At 42.6% G+C, this 22,441-nt stretch overlaps 1 protein-coding gene across 1 annotated transcript in view; it reads left to right on the top strand.

Moving 5' to 3' along the window:
• Colec12 (collectin subfamily member 12) overlaps window positions 1-22,441 on the top strand; it is a 178,055-nt gene that overhangs the window by 122,932 nt on the left and 32,682 nt on the right. Inside the window, exon 3 of the mRNA XM_076836737.2 lies at window positions 17,830-17,952. Coding sequence (XP_076692852.2) covers window positions 17,830-17,952 — 123 coding nt within the window. The remainder of the gene's footprint in view (window positions 1-17,829; window positions 17,953-22,441) is intronic.

The following is a 22,441-nucleotide window of genomic DNA, read 5'->3' as shown; positions in this document are numbered from 1 at the left end:
AAGTGTGCAGGCTGTTCTGGGATATTCCATCCACAGATAATTGCTCTGTGTGTGTGTTTAATGGAGTTTAATATCTGTGTTGAGATATAGGCAGGGCTGACGGGGAGTACTCTAGTGTCTCCCTTTTAATTGATCCATGATTGTACAAGAACGTGTTTTAAGTATTTGAAATATCACCCCTAGGTATGAGGCTAGGGCTGAAGATGTACACAATTCCTCATTCTCCTTTTGGTTGAGTTGGTGTTTGGTACATGGAATTAAACCGCAGTCCTCCAAGTGGAAGAGGAGTAGAGGACCCACCTCTCACCCGCCCATCCATTTTCCCCTAATCCACCCTTCTCTGAGCTTGAGTCCAGGAGTGCTGCTGTTTATGTGTCCAGATGGTGGTGGCCCTTTGAATCCACCTCCTGTCTTTCTTGGGCTGCTCCCTGGCTTTCCTGCTTCTCTTTGGAAGGCAAGTGTTCCAAACTCAGGCTCTGAATAGACAGAGGATTAAAAGCTTTTAAGATTAAAAAAAAAAAAAAAAAAGGTCTTCAAAGCTTCCAGCAATGGCCAAGGATTTCCTCCACCACAGTCCAAAAAACCTAGCAATGCTCTGGGAAGCTCCTTTCTTTTGAGCAGCAGACATGTGCTGTCCGTGGGGCTCAGACCAAGATGCTAAAGAGTAAATGTGGACAGAGAGCTGGGAAGGGTGGCTTCCAGGACACGTCCATTCCTGGCATATCCCAGTACCCACTGTTGAGTCCAGCCGGGGTATCCAAGCTTGCAAGGGGTCAGTCATAATTCATATGGGTTCTTTTTGACCTTGGGTCAGCAGCCCAGCTGATGGGCATCAGACACCTCGTGCCCGCACGTGCTGCGTTCATCCTGCGCTGGCTGCATTTCTGCCATCTGGAAGCCATTAGCCTTGAAATGGTTTCAGGCGCTTGCTGAGCACTGGGTTTTACAGGAGGTATAGCCCAGCGCTGTCCAGATCCTAGCAGTCAGGGGCCTTCACTTCCTGTAGGATTTCCAGTTTAAAGCTCAGTGAAGCCCTGCCCTCGGGCCACCACCAGGTCCTCTCCTCTTTCTTCCCTTTCTTCATTCTGGCACATGCAGGGGTAGGTACCCTGACACTCTCCTGATTCCATTTCTGGTTTGTGTGTTTGAAGGAAAGGGGTTGCAGAGAAGTCACATTTGAAAAGTTCTTCAGGAAAGGGGCTTGTACCTAACATTCTCTGCTGCCTGCAATTGGTAAAGTGAAGTATCTCAGGAGGTTTCCTCAGAAGGAGGCAGAACTGAAACCTTCAGTCATGGAAATTCACAATACTGACCAGGAAGCATCGTCAGAGCTGCCCATACAAACTAGCTCTATGCTCCATCTCTGTCTCCTTTACCCGGGTCCTCAGAACCCTGCAGACAGGGATACCTAGGTTTGGAGAGTTGAGCAGCTGCTAAAGGAATCATTAGGTTCCAATCAGGGTCTTTGCAATCCCAAGGCTCTTTCTGCTGTACAAACTCGTGCCCCACGGAGGCCCAGGTAGGATGGACACCCCAGAAGGACAGGGGGGCGGTGGAGAGCCATACATCTGCCGTTCACACTAGATAGTCCAGCTAGGGGTGTTTTTTTTTTGGTTGGGGGGAAGCAAAATGATCTTTGGAAAGGAAACTCACGCAGTCTATCAGCTTCTTGCCAACTACAGTACAACCTGCCAAAAACAGCCAAACCTTGTTTGGGGTATGAAAGCAGCTGTTATAATAAACTCCTCTGCTCTGCCTCTTTCCTGTTATGGTGGAATGACTGTTTAAAGTAAATGTCTCCAATCCATGGATTTTCTGGGGTCATGAAAACATTTTTTAATTGGCAGGCTTGCTAACATTTTTTGGTGAAGTTAGGAAGTAAACAGAATGCCACCCGCCATTTCAGATTCATGCAGGTCTGTCAGTCAATGCTCTCTGGCTTCTGCAGAATCCATTCCCCAGCCTCCCACCCCCTAGGCTGGTGCATCCTCAGGTTTAGAGCTTATTCCAGAAAGAATGGACTTTCTGCCTCACTTCTATCCCAGGACTTCCAAAGCAGAGGAAGGGTGAAGAGTGCACAGAACTCAGAATCAGATCTAGATTGGAATCCTGACCCTGCCAACCATAAATGTGGAATTTCAAGGAGAGGACACCAAGCCTCAGTTTCCTAATCTGCAAAATGATAACCACCCATTAGGTTTCCTACAAAGTTTAAAACAAAACCCAAGCCACAGCAAACATTATAGAGTTCTCAGTGTGTTTCCATGTGCTATCCAGGGGCTTTGCATGTTTTAACACATTGAATCTCAGCAACCCTGGGAGGCAGGTACTATTCTAACTATATACTAGCCTCTGAGTGTATGTGGGTGAGTACAAACAGCAGGAATCCTTCTCTGTATGGAACTTATGATGTGGGAGGTTGAGAGGCGGTGTTACTGAGAAAAATAAAACAGGAAAGGGAGATGTAGAACAGGGCTCAGGGGGTTACATTTTTCAAAAGAATTCTGGGAAGATAATATTTGGGTAAAAAATCTGCAAAACTTGAGGGAGGAAACCATGAGGGTAGGAAGGGGAGAGCCTAGTCTTAGAGAAAACCATGAGTGCAAAGACCTTGGGGCAGCATGTCTGGTAGGCTCAAGGTGCAGTGTGGCTGGAATAGAAGTGGTGAGGATTGAGTAGATAAGGTCGCAGTTGGAGGGAAATAGTGTGGGACCATTTGGACCTCAGCTCTGTCTCTCAGTGAGATGGGAAGCTCCCTGAGGAGCCTGAGCAGAACAGGAACATGGTCAAGATGAAGCCACATGTGGGAAAGGACACTTTGGATTCATTCACTTCAGCTGCTCCTCTTGCTGTTGGTTCCCACAAGCACAGTTGCCAACCTTTTGAGACTATTAAGTAGGACATTTCTTAATGGGACGTCTGGGCCTCCAGTGGAGACATTGTCCTTGTTGATTTTAACAACAGATCAACTTTCCCCAACTTGCCCTGTCTCTGTGTCCAACATCCTCTCTGTTGAATGGTTCTGTCCCTTGCTGTCGCTCTGCCCTGAGTTGTCTCAATGGTGCCACTTAACTGGCTGCATAGATGACTGCGGTCTGCACTCAGGATGCCTAATGTGTCGCTTTGGTGAATTAGTTACTGGAACCAGGGTCTCCGAGAAAAGAAATGCTTGGGCCCGGTGACCAAGAGAAGGCATGGGGCAGAAGGGTGGGGAAAGAGATGTTTGTAAATGGAATCACTTTGTCTGTGGGGAATATGAAGGATGTCAGTGTCACAGGCAACCAGAAAACATATTAGCATTTATAAATTCAGATGAGAGGACTGACATCACAAGTTCCGAACCTCAGATCCAGGGGATTAATTGTCTTTTGATACAGAGCTTATGGAGCCCAAGGTCTCCTGAAATCATGTACAAATGAATACCTGTGGGTGTTTTTCTGGTATGAGATCATAGCCTCCATGTGGCTTATTCCTTGAACGGCTTTATCACAATTATAGGCCCTATTTGCAACATTAGATATGCTCGCAGGTTGACCTTTGTGCAAACCTGTGGAAAAAAATGCATGCATTTCAAAACAGAGTTTAAAGGTACCTTTTGGTTCCTTAATATTTAAGATTCTATTATGTATATACAAAATCTATTCTATTATGTATATGCATATAATATATTTGACAAATATGATTTCTGGCATTCCTAAGATGGAAAGATAAATTATGGTCTCCTAGAAATCATGGAATGTATTTTTTTAGGACATCAAGGTGTTCAGTCAGTCAAGGTCTGTTTTGCTTCCTTGCTCAGTGGCTATTTAAAGCCAGGAATTTACCCATTGTATTTGGTCATGTGTTCCTACTTGCTCTTCATTGACATTGAGACACCTCAATTCTAGCATTGCTTTACAGGCATGCACTTGGGGCAGAGGATTTCAAACAACAACTTAGGTCTTAGGTATCTGGAAGCCCCTCTCCCTTTGGGTTCTTTATGGAACTAGACCCACATGCAAGGAAGGAAACAGAGAAAAAAATTCATTCTAAAATCTGAAAACATCTGAAATATTTCTGGTGTCATGTATTTCAGATAAGGAATATTCAACCTATATGCATTCCCAAAGTCCTGTTGGCATGTAGTGGCATCGTTTGGTATTGGGAACAGTGCACACCAGGTAGATCTGCTAACTGATGCTCACCTGAGCACGTACCGTGAGGCACATCAGGCAGTTTCTGAGGGTGCTGCTGCTCCCCCTGGTCCCTGGAGTTCTGTCACAGTCATCAGTTCTCCTGGTTCAGATCAGCCCTCGGGGGGTTCTTAACTGAGTTCTTAGCTGAGACTTACAGAAGTCAACAGAAGGATTTGTTGAGAATGACTGATCCCACGCCCTGGAATGCAAACCATGCACAGTTTATGGTACATAATTATATACAATAAACTATAAAGGACATACAGTGGGTTTTGGTATCAGGTTCCAATTCCTCCTCACTAAAGAACTTGGAAAAACCCTTCATCAGTGTGGCTAGGGAAAGAGTTCAGATCCTCCTATCTGAATCAGTTTCCATGTGTCCACACTGCTTCCTCCCGACCCCGCCACCAGTCTCACTGGAGATGTCTGCTTGTCACACCATGGTCAGAAGCCTAAAGAGAGAAGCCACATATGCCCCTAGTGTTGAGAATTCACCTATCACTATGGAAGGGGAAGAAAGTATGACTATCAAAAACATGGTCAAGTATGGTGAGCTTATATTTGATGAGAAGTGTGGACTAGCCATAACCTTATGACACCGGAGACTGTATTTTATTCTTCAGTCACATGATAATTTCCTGTTTTTCATCAAGATGGAAACTTTAACAAAGGAAAAGTGCGAGTGCTCTCATGACAGATTTCAGCCTGAGCTCCTTCCACCTCCACCATTTTAGCTTTGTCATGATTACAGGGAGCCAGAGCCCGTGCTCCTTAATTAATCCCTTAATCTCCAAGGGATTAATTGTCTTTTGATACCAAGCTGTAATCTCTGATGGGGCAAAATTTAACTTATTTGACCAGAAGCATTTTTCTCCTGGAATATCAGACTAAAAATGGATCCACTATTAATAAGGCATCGTGACACTGCCTGTGTTATGTCATTAAATGTCTCCTTATGAGAAAGTTCCAGGTCCATCCTTGAATCACCAAGTGCCCTATTTTGGATGTGTTTTATCCAGTGTTAGTAAACAATACTGTGTCAGGTATAGCCCCCAAAATGGCACGGGACACTTTTGTCTTTACTTCCATACCTACTTGAAAGATTTAGGTGGTCTGCTTCAGGCTTTGGCTCAGTGACTTCAGGGCTGTGGTGCCTGACTTAATTGAAATGAAATAGTCCAATAAAAATATATGGAGTCAGGTTTGGTCTTTTCAGTCCATGACCTGTTTTGTGTTTCTTATAGGCAGGCTAAGAGAGGAGAGCTGAGATTGAAGGAGACCTTGGGAATAAATAGGAAAGTATTCCTCTTTTCAAAGAGGAATACTTTCATGGTCCAAACTGCCTCTTCCCCTGAGTGCGGGGAATACAGGACACGAGGGTGGGGCTACCATGTTTGGCTCACAGTTTTGGTGCAGAAGGTTCTTGGATGTGGGTGGTAATGGGAGTTGAAGTCCAGTCCCTTTTTGCCAACCTAGGATGCAGATGTATGTGAAACCTTCATATTGGAAGCTAATCTGCCATTCCAGAAATATGAATCTCTATGGTGAAGATGGAGATTGATACTCCTTTAACTGATGCATTTGGTTGACTTTGCTCTAGATGCCCACGTGTTTTATATAATATTGGTTTCCCTCTCGCACTTTGGAACTTGTTCGTTATTACTAACAAAAATAGTCCATATGGTCTTTAAGTCCCAGTGAGCAAAGCACACAGCTTCCACCTCAGGGTCTCTAGTTTCTTAGGACACAAATTAGCCAATAGTAGGGACATTCTTACAGTGTCTTCCATAAACCTCTTAAATTTCCCATTGTCATATCCCTCCCTTTCTCCTAGGCTGTCTAGATAATCACAGGTCTTTGCTCTTTTTCCTTCAGGGGGGAAAATAATTTTTGTGCCCTACTCTGTGATCCTGCCCACCCTACCCTGGTTCCCTATAGCAGAAGCCTTTGAATAAAGGAGCCTTCCCTTAGGCCGGGGCCACCTGGAGCCATGACTTCTCCAGCTCTGCTTGAATAAACATTTCTCATATATGATTTGTGCCACAGTGTGTGTGTGTGTGTGTGTGTGTGTCTAGGAAATAAGCAGGAGTGGAAACAGAAGGATCTTCCACCAAGCTCAGAGCCATGAAAATGGACTTCTGTGCCAGAGTCCTATGGATAAAATTTAATAAATATACCATCACAACCAACTGGGTCTCTGTATACCCTAATAAATTAGTGCTTCTAATTTTATAAGCACTGTCATAACCACGGATGTAAGCGGGACTTTCCCTGTGACTCTAGTGTATGTTCTTTTGCTTTACTAGGTGTTGTTTATTAGGTGTTGTTTCCCCTAAGTGCTGTAGGAGGTGAGAGATTGTTTCAGGGCAACCGGTGGGTTGTATTTGCAGGTGGTTGGTTGTCTTGACCTGCTTTGCTACTATAAGTCTACTGCTTTCCGGCCGGAAGGAACATTTGCATAGTAGCCAGAACTGCAAAGTCTGGGCTTAATTTTAGTCTTCATTTAGGAATGAAGCTTTCATGAATTACCAAATTTCTTTTTCAGTTCCTCTTCAGGGTCATGCATAATGTGGAGGGAATGAAATAGTGCTATCTTTGTGTTTGCAAGGAGGATACCACTGCTGGCCTGTTGTCTTGTCAGCTGAACCTGAACTCTGGTTACTTTTCCAGCCAGAGAGCTGAGAGGCCAGGATGCCCCAGGCAAAATGAGCTCCAGCTCAAGTACCACTGTCCTGTCCCTTGGATCCCATTATGTAGTGGCCCCCTCAGAACATGTATATTTCCTTAGTAGAAGGTACTCTTTCCACAGGATTTTTTTTTTTTAAATAACAAACGATGAACTCAATAGTATGTTCTCAACTACTTAAAAACTATGCAGTTTACCAGAGTTTAAGTAAATAAATACATGCTATAAACTAGAGAAAAAATACATGAATGAATGGGTGATTCTGATGCTAGGTTCATATTCTACTTTCCCTGGGGTAATGCAGAAATCCTTGAACAAGGCATGGATTGCACAATGTTTTGAAATCCCCATCCAAGCCTCCTTTTCTTTCAGCTTGCTTAACCCTTTTAAAAGCCTAATTAGGAGTTGTTTGGCCATTTGGGAAATAAAATTCATTTCCTTGAACATGAAACACAAGAAAGTGATTTAATCCTGAGATTTTCATGTCATATGAAATTGTGCATATTTTGTTCATCTCTGATCTCCATGATTAACTTGTTTCTAGACTGATGGGACCTTGGCCCAGTTTTTCCATTCTGTGCTGTGAGAGCCAGTCCAAGAAGGAAACGCACCTTCAGGGTGGTTGATCCAGAGTTAGTCAAACCTAAATCTGTGGATTTGAAGTTAACAGATATGTGGGAATGGAGCCTTAAACACTGTCAGTTTCACTAGGAGCCTAAAATTATTTCACCCCACAGAGATGATGAATTTGAAATTGAATATGTTTCCATGAAAGTTTTGAATTCAAAATCTTTAATGTGCATAGATATTGCATGCATGCCATTACATGCATGCTAATAAGAATGCTTGTAAGATCTCTGTAATCTTGAAAGGGAGGGAGAGAATAGTGCTTTGATACAATCCCCACCATGTCCAGGCTTGATTGTGTCAGTAATCCTGAACTTCTCAAGTGATGAGTCTCTATGGACAGAGACAGGTTTGTTTACACGTGATTGGTCAGGTGCACTGCTGAGTGGTGTGCTGGCAAATGTCTAACAACCAGCTCTCCAGAAGGCAGAAGTCCTGATCTGGGTTGTGGCTTATTCTGTAGTATAAATAAATATTCCCAGTGACCCATTTCAGGCTACCACGTACTGCTGACCATGGAATTGTGAGGCAATACAAACAACTGTTTTTTTCTAGTCACTGTAAGCTGGTGCCACCACCCCCTTGCCCCCATAGATCTATGAGAAATTGTGAATTTGAATTTTGCTTTAGAGATCCTTCTCGAACATGTCTTCTGTCTGAAGAAGAAAACCACTTGGTGTGTGTGTACATTTGTACAAAGTGAGTCACTCTATATGTACATACGTACAAATGTATGGTTTTTAAAAATATTTTATTTAGTTGTAGATGGACACAATGCCTTTATTTTATTTTTATGTGGTGCTGAGGCTTGAACCCAGTGCCTTCCATTTGCAAGGCGAGAGCTCTACCACTGAGCCACAAACTCAGCCCAAATATATGTTTTTAATCTAGTTATTTCAATTTCAAATAATTCTCTAAATTTAATTCTGTCATTTTTGAATTTGTGGCATGGAAAATTAAATCAGCGTTCATTTTCCCATTTGCGTTACATTCAATGGTCATTCGTTTTCTGATTTCTTGGTTGAATCATTTATCATTTTTATTTTCCAGTATGATTCCTTTGACCCTGAAAACCGTAGCTGTCGGCCCCATGAAAAAGTTTGTCCTTCTCTCTCTCTCCTTTGTCCAGTTTTGGCAACAACTTTGTGGCCCCTTCCTAAATCCAGGCTGTACTTCCTTTGCAGCCTCTGTAGGGCAGTAGTCCGTAAAATAGATCCCCCCAATTTCCTTCATTATTTACTTGCCAACTCTTCCTCATTTCAAGTTGATGGACTCATGTCTCATTAAGGTTCAGGACTGAGGCCCTATTCAGTGGAGAACAGAATAATTGCTTGAACATGCTGACAGTAAAATCTGTCGCTGTCTTGGCTTTTTCTTCTTAATTCTAAGTGTCCTCAACTATATTCTTCACTTGATGAAATAAATTTGAAAACCCACATATTCATAGAGGAATGAGGAATGTCTTCAAGCTGATGGCTATTTTCATTTATATTGAAACTCATGTTTCTCTCATCAAAATACTAGTTTCGTTGGTTAAAAAGAAATCAAGGAGGTATGTGAGAGAGTGAATTTAGGCTTCTTTGCCAACACCTGCCCTGAAGCATAATTTTCACATGCCCTGACACTTTTTCAGTGATAAACAACAAATACCCTGTCATTAACTGAGATTTGTGCCCATCACTCTTCCCCTTCATCATTGTTAGTCCATCAGCTGCCCCAAAATGACACTTTTTAAAGCAGCAACACTTGAGGCAAGTGTTGGGTTGTGGTCTTTTGTTTCTCATCTTTGTTCTATCAAATTTAGTTTTGTGAGTGCTGAGAGATAAAATGTAGAAATGCCCGGTCACCTTAGAGCCCTGGAATTCATTTTGGTCTGGGAAAGGGGTCTAAAGGCATGGTTTGCATTCCTTCCATTTCTAATCTTCACCCCACCACCCACCTCCAGCAGAGAAGAGAAAACTCTTCCTCTGAGTCTGTGGGTGGCTGGGAATCAACCCTGACTGGGTGGGGAAGGTGTTTTCACGGGCGTCTGCATTTTGACTGTCAGGCCCCTGAGCTGTTTTCCTCTCCCAGTAGTCTATACCTTGGCCTGTAGGACAGTGAGGTTCATACGTCATTCCTCGCCTAAAAGTCTGGCACAAAGATGGCAGAAAAGATTGTGAAATCCCCTGCACCTAAGAGCTGGTTCCTATTCCTGGGAAAGAGAATGATTGACAGAGGCCCGGGAGCTATGGATCCCTCTTTTTCTACTACCAGAATTCACACTCCAGTCATGTATGGATTAAACCACATGATGTTCAGAGTCCCAGTGACTACTGGTCTGTTGGGGCAAATGCAAAAGCAATACTGCAAAAAATTCAAATTCCTATACCTATGGGCAGTGGTATCCTGAAGAAGGTATTTAAATGACCTGAGAAACACACATTTTGAGTGTGGATGTGTGCCATGCAGTCTACACACATGCTGGGATTCAGGTGCAGCTGGGCTGGGTGCAAGGTGAATTAGGAAAGGATTCTCCGAGGAGGGATCTGCAGGTTGGAAGGAAGTTACTTATCAAGAGAAGAGGGTATTTCAAAGCAGAAAAGCAACTCTCAAAGCTCAGAGGAAAGAAACAGCTCTTCATCATCCCTGGTGCCTGGGACAATAGTTGGTGCCCCAATTTTTATATTCATATAAATGAATAAATGGCATGTAGCAAGAAAGGAGCATGGTGAGGTGGGCAGGGTCTGGGGGTCTAGAGAACTCTCCTTGAGAGTTGGGAAACGTTTATCCTAAAGCTAGCACTTGCCAGTCAGAACACCAGCTGGTAAGCATCTTGGAATCTTCTTTAAGGCATAGACAGACTATTAAAATGGTAGAGACTTTCTGTGGATTGCAGAACCAGGGAACCATATTGGCATTTGTGGGAGAAATTTTTTCCCCAATATACTCCACATTTGGGGGAGAGGTCGAGAGACTAGAGATAAATTAATTTCTTTCTGTTTTTAAATATTGTTTTAGTTGTAGATAAAAACAATATCTTTATTTTTATTGGTTTTTATGTGGTGCTGAGGATGGAACCCAGTACCTCACACGTGAGAGGCAAACGCTCTACCACTGAGCCACAACCCAGCCCTAGAGATAAATTAATTTCTCTCTCCATTTAATGAGCTCTCCTTTCACCTCCTTCCTTTTTGCTAGCTTCTCTTGCCCAATTCCTGCAAGTTTGATCCACCAACAGTCGTGCAGGTTCATAGATGAATGAGCCATTAATGACTGGCTTTTGAGGTTCTCATTTCAGTGTAGTAGAAATTTATAAGAAAATCTGAAAGGAGCAACCAACATCTTTTCGTTTCCAGCTTAAATTGATGGAGGCCTCTGCATGTCTAATAGTTTGCCTTGAAATTATAAAGCTCTCTCCCTTCCCAGTCCATCCTATTCCAAAAATCCCATTGCCTTTGAGTGCTATTTCCCTGAGGGCCAACAAGACTTCCTGAGCTAGCCAATCCTGACCTCTCATGGAATAATGAGCTTAGTTATGTCACCACAGTTAGTAAGAGAAATGGCAATCTGCAGAAACCTCAGGCCTATAACCATAAACTGGAGACTAAATTTTACTGCTCATTTCTGAGAAAGGTTATCTGTCAATATGGGAAAGGTGGTTTGCACCAATGTTGTTATTTTGACAGGATACTTCTAGTGTAAGTCTAACCCATTAGCTGTCTACAGTTTATTGAGGCAGGATCTTTCATCTAGCTGTCCTTGGTTTTTCACTTCTGAAGGTAAATAAGCTTGGAGAAGCAAGATGTAAGGGATCTGTGTTCAACTCCCAGCTCAGCCACTCACTGGCTTGGGAACCCAACCTCGTTAACCCTCTACTTTCCTAAAATGTAGAAAATAGGGTCAAAATCCTGCTCTGCAGAGTCAGTAGAAGCATTACAGGTAGCAAGAAGGGGCAACCTGGCCCTCATAGGTCCTCAGCAATGGCACCATCCTCAGCAGTTCCCTTTTGTGAGCACATCCATAGCAAACTTTCACCCACTGAAGAAATGTCTCATGGCCTCCCTCCAAATACCTGCACACTGTAAGTGTCTGTCTCAATTATTCAGGAGACGCCAACGGCCAAGCTGGAGCTGAATTTTCATGAGTTCTTTTAATGAAAAGATTCAGTGCTTAATCACAGAAGGACATTGTATGGTAGTGCCAGATAATGAAGTTGTCAGGCCTGCCGAAATATATTGTCAGGATTGTTGACAGTTCACTCTGTGCCCCTAGAATGAAGTGACCGGGGATACAGCCAAGAGGGCGGAGCCAGCTAGGAGGGACAAATGTAAGAGGTGTGCTGGTTGACCTCCCCAGCCAGGGAGGACTCCTCTGCTCTGCATCGAAAACTCTTGTGGACAGCTCATATGGTAAAGGATTCTGATTCTTAAAAACCACAAAGAGAAAATAATGGCATTCTTTTGAGACTCTGTACATTCTAGCAGACACTATATATTCTGAGACCATTACATCTGGTTTTTGCCTACAGTTCTTTTTCAGTAGAGACAGGATATAAATTACAAATTTGAAACAAATAATTCTTATTCTTTTAAAAAAAAAACATTAAAACCAAATCAGAACGGAATGTCTCTTATTTTTATATATGTGAAAAAAATTTTAATAAAAAAAAAACAGCCTTGGTTAGCATGCAGAATGTTCAGGATAAATGCTGAAGACTTTGTATTCACATAAAACTTTCTTCTAAATAAGTTTTCTGGTGTGAGTCCACCATTATGAACACAGAGCTGCTGTGAGGCTTCCCATTTTATACAGAAAGTGGTTTCATTGCCAATTCTTGTCCTGCTTCCCATTTTTGTGATTCTCCACGTCGTTTAGGAAACTTGGCATAATAAGGTGTCTAGAGCTGGGATTTGTATTTGGGAAACTAAATTACTCGCTAATAATAATAATAATATTAAAAAGTTTGTATTCACTAAATCTATGCAGTAAATAGCTTTTATAATAAGGGAAAGCTAATTATTTGTGGGTTTGAATTTAACTTTTGTTCTAGCGATATTGCATAACATTCAACCAGGATGTTAACTCTGATTGTTTTGTTACTTTGGAGGGCATTTAAATTACATATAGGAATTATTTGAATCATCAGATTTACTGTTAGAGCCAAATCATTCTTTTGGGTTTATGGGAATATATGCCACCAGGCAGTAGATTAATAAGTACAAAAAAACCACATGAAAAGGTCACTTCCAATCTCAGATCAAAACTTGTGGTCTTGTGCATTTTGCAATCTACAAGCTTTTTGAAGCTTCTCTTTGGTAACATGATCTTTGTAGCAACACCACTGAGCTATAGACACTTAAGATAATGAAGACAGCTGAGAAGTGATCTACTATGACCCACATTGCTAGCCTCCACGTACCGAGGAAGGGATGGATCCATTTCTACAGGCGAGCCCATCTTCAGCAATATACATGGCAGGAAAATGAGATAGTGAAGGGGACAATCTCTCTCTCTCTCTCTTTCTCTCTCTCTCTCAAAAGATTGGAAAAACAGACTGGATTGAAGCCTGGACCACAGCACTTGGGAGGGCTCTTTATGGAGAACCACAGCAGAAAGGAATTCTCTTTGCTGGTGAATTCTTCTGGCCCTTTGCGCTGTCATTCCTGGAGCGTTTCAATTATTCTCTGCAACCAGCTAACCGCCCTCTCATGGGGGCCCCACCCCACCCCCACACTTTTTACTTGAAACATGTGTTATTGGAAACAGGGCAACACAGGGAACTTAGAGTTTGGACACTGGAGACCAAATTGTCAGCCTATTCTGAACTTCCGTGGAATATTCCAGGAGCTAACCAGAGTGATTTTGGCTTCACTGGGCCCCCAAAGGTTTTTGAATAACAAAGACTTGGGTACTGGAAAACACATTCAGAGCCCAAGCCAAGAATGGAACCGAATGGGAGATAGTTCAAGAGGGAAAACTAGTAAAAGACATGTTCCCCCTAGGAACCTCTCTGCCTGTGGCTCTCTGCATCACAGATGTGCTGTTTGGGCCAGGTCTTTTGAAAAGCTGGATCTCTCTGTGGTGGTAAGAGGCAGCATTGCTTTGCTTCCTGAACTGGAGTCTCTTATCTGCATCACTGTGCAGATCCATCTTCTGGCCTCCCCCCACCCCCGTCACCCCCATGGGAACAAAGTCCCCAGTCTCTGGAAAGTAATGCTAAGAAAACAAACACTACAAAGGCTGGTAACAGGAGGATATCTCTCACGAATGTTTTTTGTGACCATCTAGGTTCAAGGAGGAGGGGGTCCCCCAGCTCCGGGAGCCAGCAGGGTCTCTTTGTAGTAGGCATCTGTATGTTTGGCCAGATGTCCTCCCAGGGGAGGGCAGAGAAGGAAAGATAAAACAAGAGTTCTTATTAAAAATAAGTCTCCGGGGGAGAAAAAAAACAAGCCAGAGAAAGTGTGTCAAGTGGAAAGTGAGACCAGGCGGTGGCATCTGATATTGATTGATCTGAGGCAGTCAGAGGTAGAAGTGCACACTGTGAGGAAGTGCCCCTACTCTCAGGAATGTGCACCAGTGACAGCTCTCTGGAGCAGAGCTGCATGGGTGCCACATGCACGAGATGCCCAGTGGCCACCCAGTGCACACAGGGAAGGACGGAGGAACGAATTCCTGTATTGGAGTCAGCACACGGGGCTCCTGATCCTGCTTCACCTCACTAGTCTTCATTGTTCCCGTCAGTTCCATGGTGATGCTTGGGCCAGATGACCTCTACACTATCTTCTGGCCTCAGATTCCATTATCTACCACAATGGAATCTACACTGACCAAATCTTCTGAGATGTCACCCACCATGGTTCTAATCTCCAAAAAGAATGAAAGTCCTGTCAATCATGAAAGTGTTATTCAGTCTTCCTACAAGAGGACAGTTCATTGTTCCTGCATTCGTCATCCTTCTGTGTTACAGTTACCACCAAAACAAATTTATTCTTTCTCAACATGGAAGGAGGCACATTTGTGGAAATCTACCTATTCTTCCTCTACTTCCAATTCCAGATGCTTTCACTCTTATGGAATGTGAGAGGTCTTTTTTGTCATGTTAAAGCACCAGAATTAAAGGAAGTATAAGAACTGGAGAGTGTGTGTGTGTGTGTTTTCATCCTTTAGTTAAGGGCCAGCCATTGAAAGTTTGTTTTGTTTTTTTCCTTTTTGGTAAATGTCATGAGGACAGCAGGGTGAGGCTGGATTCCAGTGGTAATGGAAGAGGAAGCTTCCACTTGAGAGTAAAATCTCCTACATTTGAATGATGGCAATGGAAATGGAGAGGATCAATGGAGATAGGGGCCGTGGCCTGGTGCAGTGATCATGGGGTTTGGAGTCTGCCACTGGTTGGAATCAAGGCTGGGACGTGTGTAGGGTGTCATTTCAGCCCATTACTGTGCCACCTTGAAGGGTTACTTTATGGATTAAAGATGCTGTGTGTAAAGAATCTGGTGCTTTATTCAGCTCTTTCACCATTGTGACCAAAAGACCTGACAAGAACAATTAGAGGAGGAAACTTTTATTGGGGGGCTCACAGCTTCAGAGGTCTCAGTCAACTCCATTGCTCTGGGCCCAAGGTGAGGCAGGACATCATGGCAGAAGAGAGTGGTGGAGGAAAGCAGATCAAGATATGGTCACCAAGAATCACAGAAAGAAAAGAAGGTGATAGAGAGAGAGAGAGAGGGCTGGGGGAGCAGGGAGGTTTCTCTGCTCAATAAAGACAAAATATGAACCCAAAGTGACCTACCTCCTCAACCTCACCCTACCTGCCTACAGTTACCTCCCAGTTAATCCTTTCCAGTGGATTAATATACTGATTAGGTTAAGGCTCACAATCTTTCACCTCAACTTTCTTGCATTGTTTCACACATGAGCTCTTGGGAGACACCTCACATCTAAACCATAATGGAAGCCAATGAATATCAAGAAACTGTAGATAATGACTGTGATAAAAATATCCCACAGGAATGATGGACACATACCAATATGGCATAATGAACCCCACTAGAATATACTATGTACCAATAAAAATATTTTAAAAATAAAATTTTCCACCACCTGATGACTGAATCAGAGAATACATACCAAAGAAGTCATAGTGTCTTTGCATACAATCACCTGAGAGATTGAGATAAGAGTAGTACTTAGTTGGGTGTAAGCTGGAGATCTGTTTTGGTAGAGCTAGAACTGAGGTCATCAGATATGCAGTTGGCTATTAGAGAAGTGCAGGTTGGAAAGGAAAAAGAGTCAAAATATGGGGAAATTGTAACACGAAGAAGACTTCTAGTTCTGTTTAATGAATGAGTCTGATTTTATGGCTTCCCCTTCAAGAAATTGACTAACCAGTCAGGTGCAGTGGCACACAGCTATGATCCCACAGGCTCTGGAGGCTGAGGCGGGAGATCGCAAGTTCAATTACAGCCTTAGCAAAAGCAAGGCACTAAGCAACTCAGACCCTGTCTCTAAATAAAATACAAAATGGGGCCGGGGGTGTGGTTCAGTGTCTGAGTGCCCTGAGTTCAATCCCTGGTACCTGCCCCCCATAAGAAATTGACTAACCAATGGTTGATTCACCATGATTATCTTCTGAATTGGATTCTTGCTCCTCAAAATGTGGTCCTTAGAGGAGCTGGAGTTGTGGCTCAGTGGTAGAGCATTTGCCTAGCATGCGTGAGGCACTGGGTTTGATTCGCAGCACCACATATAAGCAATTAAATAAATAAAGGTCCATCAAATAACTAATAAAAATATTTTTTTTAAAAAATGTGGTCATTAGACTAGACATTACCTGAACCTTGTTAGATATGCAGAACCTTATTTCCCAGTTCAGGCCTACTGAACTGGAATCTGCATTTCAACAACATAATATGTGAAGCCACTTAAAGTTTGAGACGCCTGTTCTAAAGGATCGCAGCTTTGGTACCACCTGAGAATTGTTAGACATCCACCTTCTCAGGCCCCTTTTACATCACCTGAATCAGAAGTGCTGTGTTTTAACAAGTGCTGCATGTGATTCCGATGCACCCCAAAGTTTGAGTTAGCACTGCTGTAAGTCATGAAACAGATTGTACCCCTCCCCTTGTGCCTGTAGCCCCAAACACCAGAGGGATTGGCTGAACTCTCAGAGCTAAGTTCGAGTCATTGTTCTATGCTGTTTCCATCATCATTTTGCATTAAACACAGCTGAAGAACTCTTTTCACGGAAGAGGGGCACTCTGGGTAAAATTACAAACTAAAGGAGAGGAACCTCAACTATTGCTTAATCCTCATGACTTACCCATCAAAAATTATGAGCACAATTATAAGAGATCAGTCTTTTATGTGCTGTTGCTCCTGGGGGACGCTATTGTAAGACACACACAGGGAAACAGGACAGGAAAACAAGGAATCTACTGATGCTGTGATCCCCCATACAATGTGATTTTCACATTACAATGTGCTCAGTCTCTGTCTTCTGTGTTTCCAATCAATCAGATGGAAAGTTCCCTTTTTATGGGTTAGTTGCTGGAGTCACTTGCAGCAAGGATGCTGGTTTACCACTTAGACTGTACTGTTTTTCAGAAAGTTGAACTGTCAGCAGTAAAAGTTTATCTCCTCTCATAAAAAAATGTCTGGTTTTTATTTTTCTTCCGTATCGTTATTCAGATGACTGTGATAACTGAGAATCAGAATCTGTTTGTATGTATGTAATGTACAAAAAATGGTTTATATTGAGCCTTTAATTGTACATTACAACAAATGGCATGTTAGTAAACCAGGTTTTTTTAAGGGTAAGGGGGTATGCTAACTGGCAGTGTTTGCACCCATTTCCGTGGTGTAAATACTTCCTCTGGGGTTGATTTGGTGCTGCGATCAGTTTAACAACCAAAATTCTACAAATTGGCTCTCATAAGCCAGTGGGAACCAGCCCCAGCACAATATTAAAACAAACACCAGGGGATAAGGCAGGTGTTTTTGGTTTGGTGGATTGGTTATGTTTGAATTGCCAAAGGTTCAATAATGTCTAAAATGAAGATTTGGGCATTTAAAACCTTCTGTCACACAGGGATGTTTATTGAAATTATAATGGAATTTGTTTTGAAACTCTTCTGGGAAACAAAGATGTTTTAAAGTCATATTAAAATACAACTATAACGACACAATGCAATGTGCAAAGTTCTTGTATTGCATAGCAGTTTAATTTTCAAATACTTTCTTATTATATCGAAGCATATATAAATGTCATTCTTAGTCACAGTATTTGAACCAAAATGCAAAGTGATACTGTTTCAAAATATACTTCTGTCGACCATTATTAAAATTTGACTTCTCTTACAGGTATTCAGGAAGGAACCCAATGTACCAAATGCAAAAATAACTGGGCGCTGAAGTTTTCTATCATATTATTATACATTTTATGTGCCTTGCTAACCATCACAGTAGCCATTTTGGGATATAAAGGTAAGTAGCCTTTCCTTTTTCCTTCTGAATAGCAAGTTTCCCTTCATTAATTTAAGCATGAAAAAAGCTCTCATCTTTGCAAGTATGAAGTACGGTAGCCCTTCAGTATCCACTGTGGACTGGATCTGGGATCCGTGAGGATATCTGAGTCTGTGGATGCTGAAATTCCTTGTACACATGGCATAGTATTTGCATATAACCTAAACCCATTGTCACATAGCCTTTAAATCTCTCTAGATGACTTTTTTTTTAGGGGGGGTGGATACTGGGAATGGAACTCAGGGGCACTCAACCCCTGAGCCACATCCCCAGCCCTATTTTGTATTTTATTTAGAGACAGGGTCTTACAGAGTTGCTTAGTGCCTCCTTGTTGCTGAGGCTGGCTTTGAACTCGCAGCCTCCCCAGCCACTACGATTACAGGCAAGCGCCACCGCACCCGGCTTAAATGACTTATAATACCTAACATGATGTAAACACTAAAAAGTTGTTGCACTGAATTGTTTAGGAGATAATAACAAGAAAAAAGTCTGTACATCTTTAGTATAAATGCAGTTTTTTTTCCAAATACTTTCAATCCAGAGTTGGTTGAATTCAGGGATGTGGAACCCACAGATACAGAAGTCCAACTGTATCACATTTATGCAACTCAGGTGTAAAACTTAAGGACCTCCTGAGCTCCATCTGTGTGTCCTAAGCTTCTTGTAGCTATGGGACCTACAAAGGAGAAGATAATTTCTTTTGACCCACTTCAATAATAATAATAATCCTCTTTGAGTTATAAAGATGTTTTTTTCCTCTTTGTTGCTTTTATCTACATATCCTTACCTACTCCCTCCTCATCCCCTCCCCCCACCTTATCTCTAAGAGGCTCAGTAGTCAGCCCACAGGGACACTCTATTGAAAAAAAGGAGCAAAACACAAGATCTCCAAAGAAGCTTAGTCACCCAGGGACTGGCCAAGAAATTTTCTTCTTTCTCTTCAGCACATTTACTGGGGTTACTTTTGTTTGTACAGTTTCATAAAATTATTGTAAAATTGAAAACCGAAATGGTACTGCCACCTCAACTCCATAAAACATTAGGCCTACACTTGGCTAGTTTAAAGTAAAGAGGAGATTTTTGCCTGCATCCTCCAGACTTGCAGAAAAAAGTAGAGCACAGGTAGGTATCAGGATTCAGAGTCACAAACTACACAAATCCTTTTATAGAAAACAGCATGGATGTGCCAGGCATGGTGGTGCACGCCTGTAATCCCAGCGGCTTGGGAGGCTGAGGCAGAAGGAACACAAGTTCAAAGCCAGCCTCTCTTTAGAGATCCTGTCTCTAAATGAAATATAAAAAGGGCTGGGGTGTGGCTCAGTGGTAAAGTGCCGCTGGGTTCAATCCCCAGTACAAAAAAAAAAACCCAGCATGAACACATCACTGTCAATGTCACATGAGACAGATATGTCCATCTGGTTGGTTGCAGTATGGAGGCAGACGCTGGTCTGTTGATCTGCAAACCCTTCTTTCAGCATCAACCATGGCTGCCTTCCCACAGAGAAGAACTTCCACATGTTTTCTCCTTGTTGCTTAGCCCCTGAACTTGACCTTGGAGGAGAAGGATGCAAAGTGAATTCCTTCCAACTTTTAACTCCTCTCAGGCTTCCCCAGTATTCAGTGGTGTCCTGAGGAGACACAGCATATTAGAACAAGAATGGGCTTTGGATCTTGACATTCAAGTTCAAGACTTGATCCTGCCCGTTTTAATACAGTAATGAATGTTCATTGGGTGCTTTCTGTGCGCCAGCATCATGCTAAGTCCCCTCCAGGGCTGTGGAACCTGGGTATGAATCTTCACCTCCCAGAGAATCTGATTTCATAGCTGCAAAATGGTAACTAAGATGCCACTTTCAAGGTGGTTGAGCTGAACAAAGACGATGTCATAGAAACCCCCTGTGCTATAGTTGGTCCCAGTAGATAGTGACTATAGTGTCCTTCTGTCCTTTGCCACTACATTTAATACAGTTCCAGCCGCTAGATTGGCAAAACGTGTTAAAAGTCCTGAGCATAGTTTAGGCCTTTTAGTTCTTCCCCCAAGGAAACATCCACGGAAAATAACATGCATCATGGAGCGTGTTGGGCAATGGAAATGTGGAAAATTGCCGGGTCATTTTATCCATCTGTGATGAGTTCATTTAATTGGGAGAGTCTTGCGTTTCTAGACAAAGCAGCAAACACAGTAAGTGATTAAGAAAGGCCATTCAGTCACGACAAGGGCTGAGCGGGGGACAGCGGGGGTGGGGTGGCTAGTGAGGGAAGGAGGGTTTTGTGTGTCCTGGGTCATACACACTGGCTGATGTTTTTCAGAGGTACCTTTGCTTGGTTACTTACTCCTCAATGGCTTTTCCTAGAGAGCTGAGTTAAAACAGCCATTTAGTAAGCACCTTTGAAGGCTCAGTATCCTGCGATATCATGAGAATAAATATTTACTTCTGAAAGAGACCAGAGTGGTTTGGTGAAGATGGACTATATTTTAATTTTTGCCTCTGCTAGGACATAAGGGCTAGGATCTTTAGAATTATACAGAAAGATCCAAAGGAGAGAGGCTTTTTATTTTCTCTCTGTTTGGTAAGATGCAGGTATTTCCTCCATTTTATCCACTGGGCATCTTTCCAGTTCTGATGTTATCCTTGTGCTAGTCTGTGGGCCTGGAGCACCCTTTCCCTGCTCCCCACCTAAATGACTCCTTCATGCCCTTCATGTCTCACTTAAACACCTGTCCTGTCCAAAGCCCCTGAAAGCTTAGTTGGATGCTTCATGTTTGCCTCCCACAGCACTCTTTATTTACTCTTAGCCTCTGTCACACTGCGTCATTATGGCCAGTGTGTCTGGCTTCTCTGTCTCACCACTTGAACTAGATGCTTATGTGTAAACTATCTTCTATTTTCTTCTATCAGCATTTACCCTCATGGTATTCAACAGGTACCCAGCAAAGCTTACTGAATGAATTAATCATAGGGTGGATAGGTGGATGGATGGATGGAGGGATGGTAGATGAGGACTGATTTCTACAAAAGCAAACAGTTGATACCCAAGCAACACTAAGTCAATCTGCATGTAAAGAATTGCTGCCCTGTGAAGTCCTACCTTGAAACCTAAACTCCTAGAGATCAGCTTGGCCTGCTCTGAGTGTGATCTCACCAGGCGCAGGAAGAAGGGATGGAGCAAGTGGAAGGGGAGGCAAGATGGTGTCTTGAGCCTCTTTTCCTTCCTTTGATGCCCCCACTCCTCGGCTGCTGCTGTCAAAAATGAGATAATACAAAATGCACTTTAGGTTTCCAAACACGACCACAAGGAACTAAAATGCTGATGTTTTCCAGAGGTGCCTTCCCTTCACGTTGACAGTGATTCCTTTTTCTTGCTGATAAGGTTCTGGTGACCCAACCTCTCAAAGAGGCAGAAAAGATAAGACCCAATTCTCCCTTCATGCATCTTCCTTTGGAGGCTGGAAGAACTTTGTTAAAAGAAAGAAAAAAACTTATTAATGCCATGGCACAACTGAGATGTGAGGGTTTAGATAGTAAAAATAGAGCATTTACTATTATCTAGTTACTAAAAAAAAGAAAGAAAGTAAAAAGAATATTTAGTTAAAGAAATGCAAGTAGGTGTTTCTCTGAGGGAACAGAGAAACAAAGAAACAGAGCCAACAAAGGCAATTCCACACTGTTTTCCTCAAAATTGTTTTTTACTTCTCCTTTTTTGTCACTCCCATAGCCACAAGTTGGGATATAATGTTTTGTTGTTTTTTGGGGTTTTTTCCCCCAGAGCATTTGCTGAATGAGCCAAAGAATTGCTTAGTTACCAAGACAGGGTCTGTACAGTGGCTGTGACCATGAGGCATGTCAGTCATTTAGCAGAAAACATGCTCTTGGACAGTTACGCTTGGTACATCTTCTGACCTGGGCTTTTTCTCATTAGTTCATGGAGCTTTCTTGGCAGGAGCCATCTCTTTAAGTTTAGTGGGTCGTGTTTCCTCCAGAACATTCTCAGAACAGGAAAATCCTACTCCATTGCTCTGCCCAGCAGGCAGCCTTCTTAAGGTGATAGAGTCAAGAAGGAGAACAGAAATATGAATCTTCCTCAGTAGCCACAGAATGTCTGCCTTGCTACTAAGCTGAATCAAAATAGCATTCACAACTGGATAAGGGGGCTTTCAAAATATGCATCAGATCACACTGTAGAGCTCTTTAGAACCCAGGACAACACCCTGCAGACAGATTTTCCGTATTTCTGTAATGAAACCTGAAAGCATTCAAGATAGAAATGTCTTCATTGAATTCCTATGGAGTGCAACCAGGAAGTCTTAGGAACCCATCAGAGGATACATTTATCTCTCAGTCACTTCAGAGCACCAAATAGGAGCTCCAAGTTCCATCCTTGTTCCTTATCCTCAAGGATTGGGACCATGGCCCATGTCTCTTGACTCTTTAGTGGCTATCACTATGCC

The sequence above is a fragment of the Callospermophilus lateralis genome, chromosome 17, assembly GCF_048772815.1.
Source record: "Callospermophilus lateralis isolate mCalLat2 chromosome 17, mCalLat2.hap1, whole genome shotgun sequence".
NCBI lineage: Eukaryota > Metazoa > Chordata > Mammalia > Rodentia > Sciuridae > Callospermophilus > Callospermophilus lateralis.
Note: the sequence above shows the minus strand (reverse complement) of the source record. Positions and strands in the feature narration are given on the sequence as shown.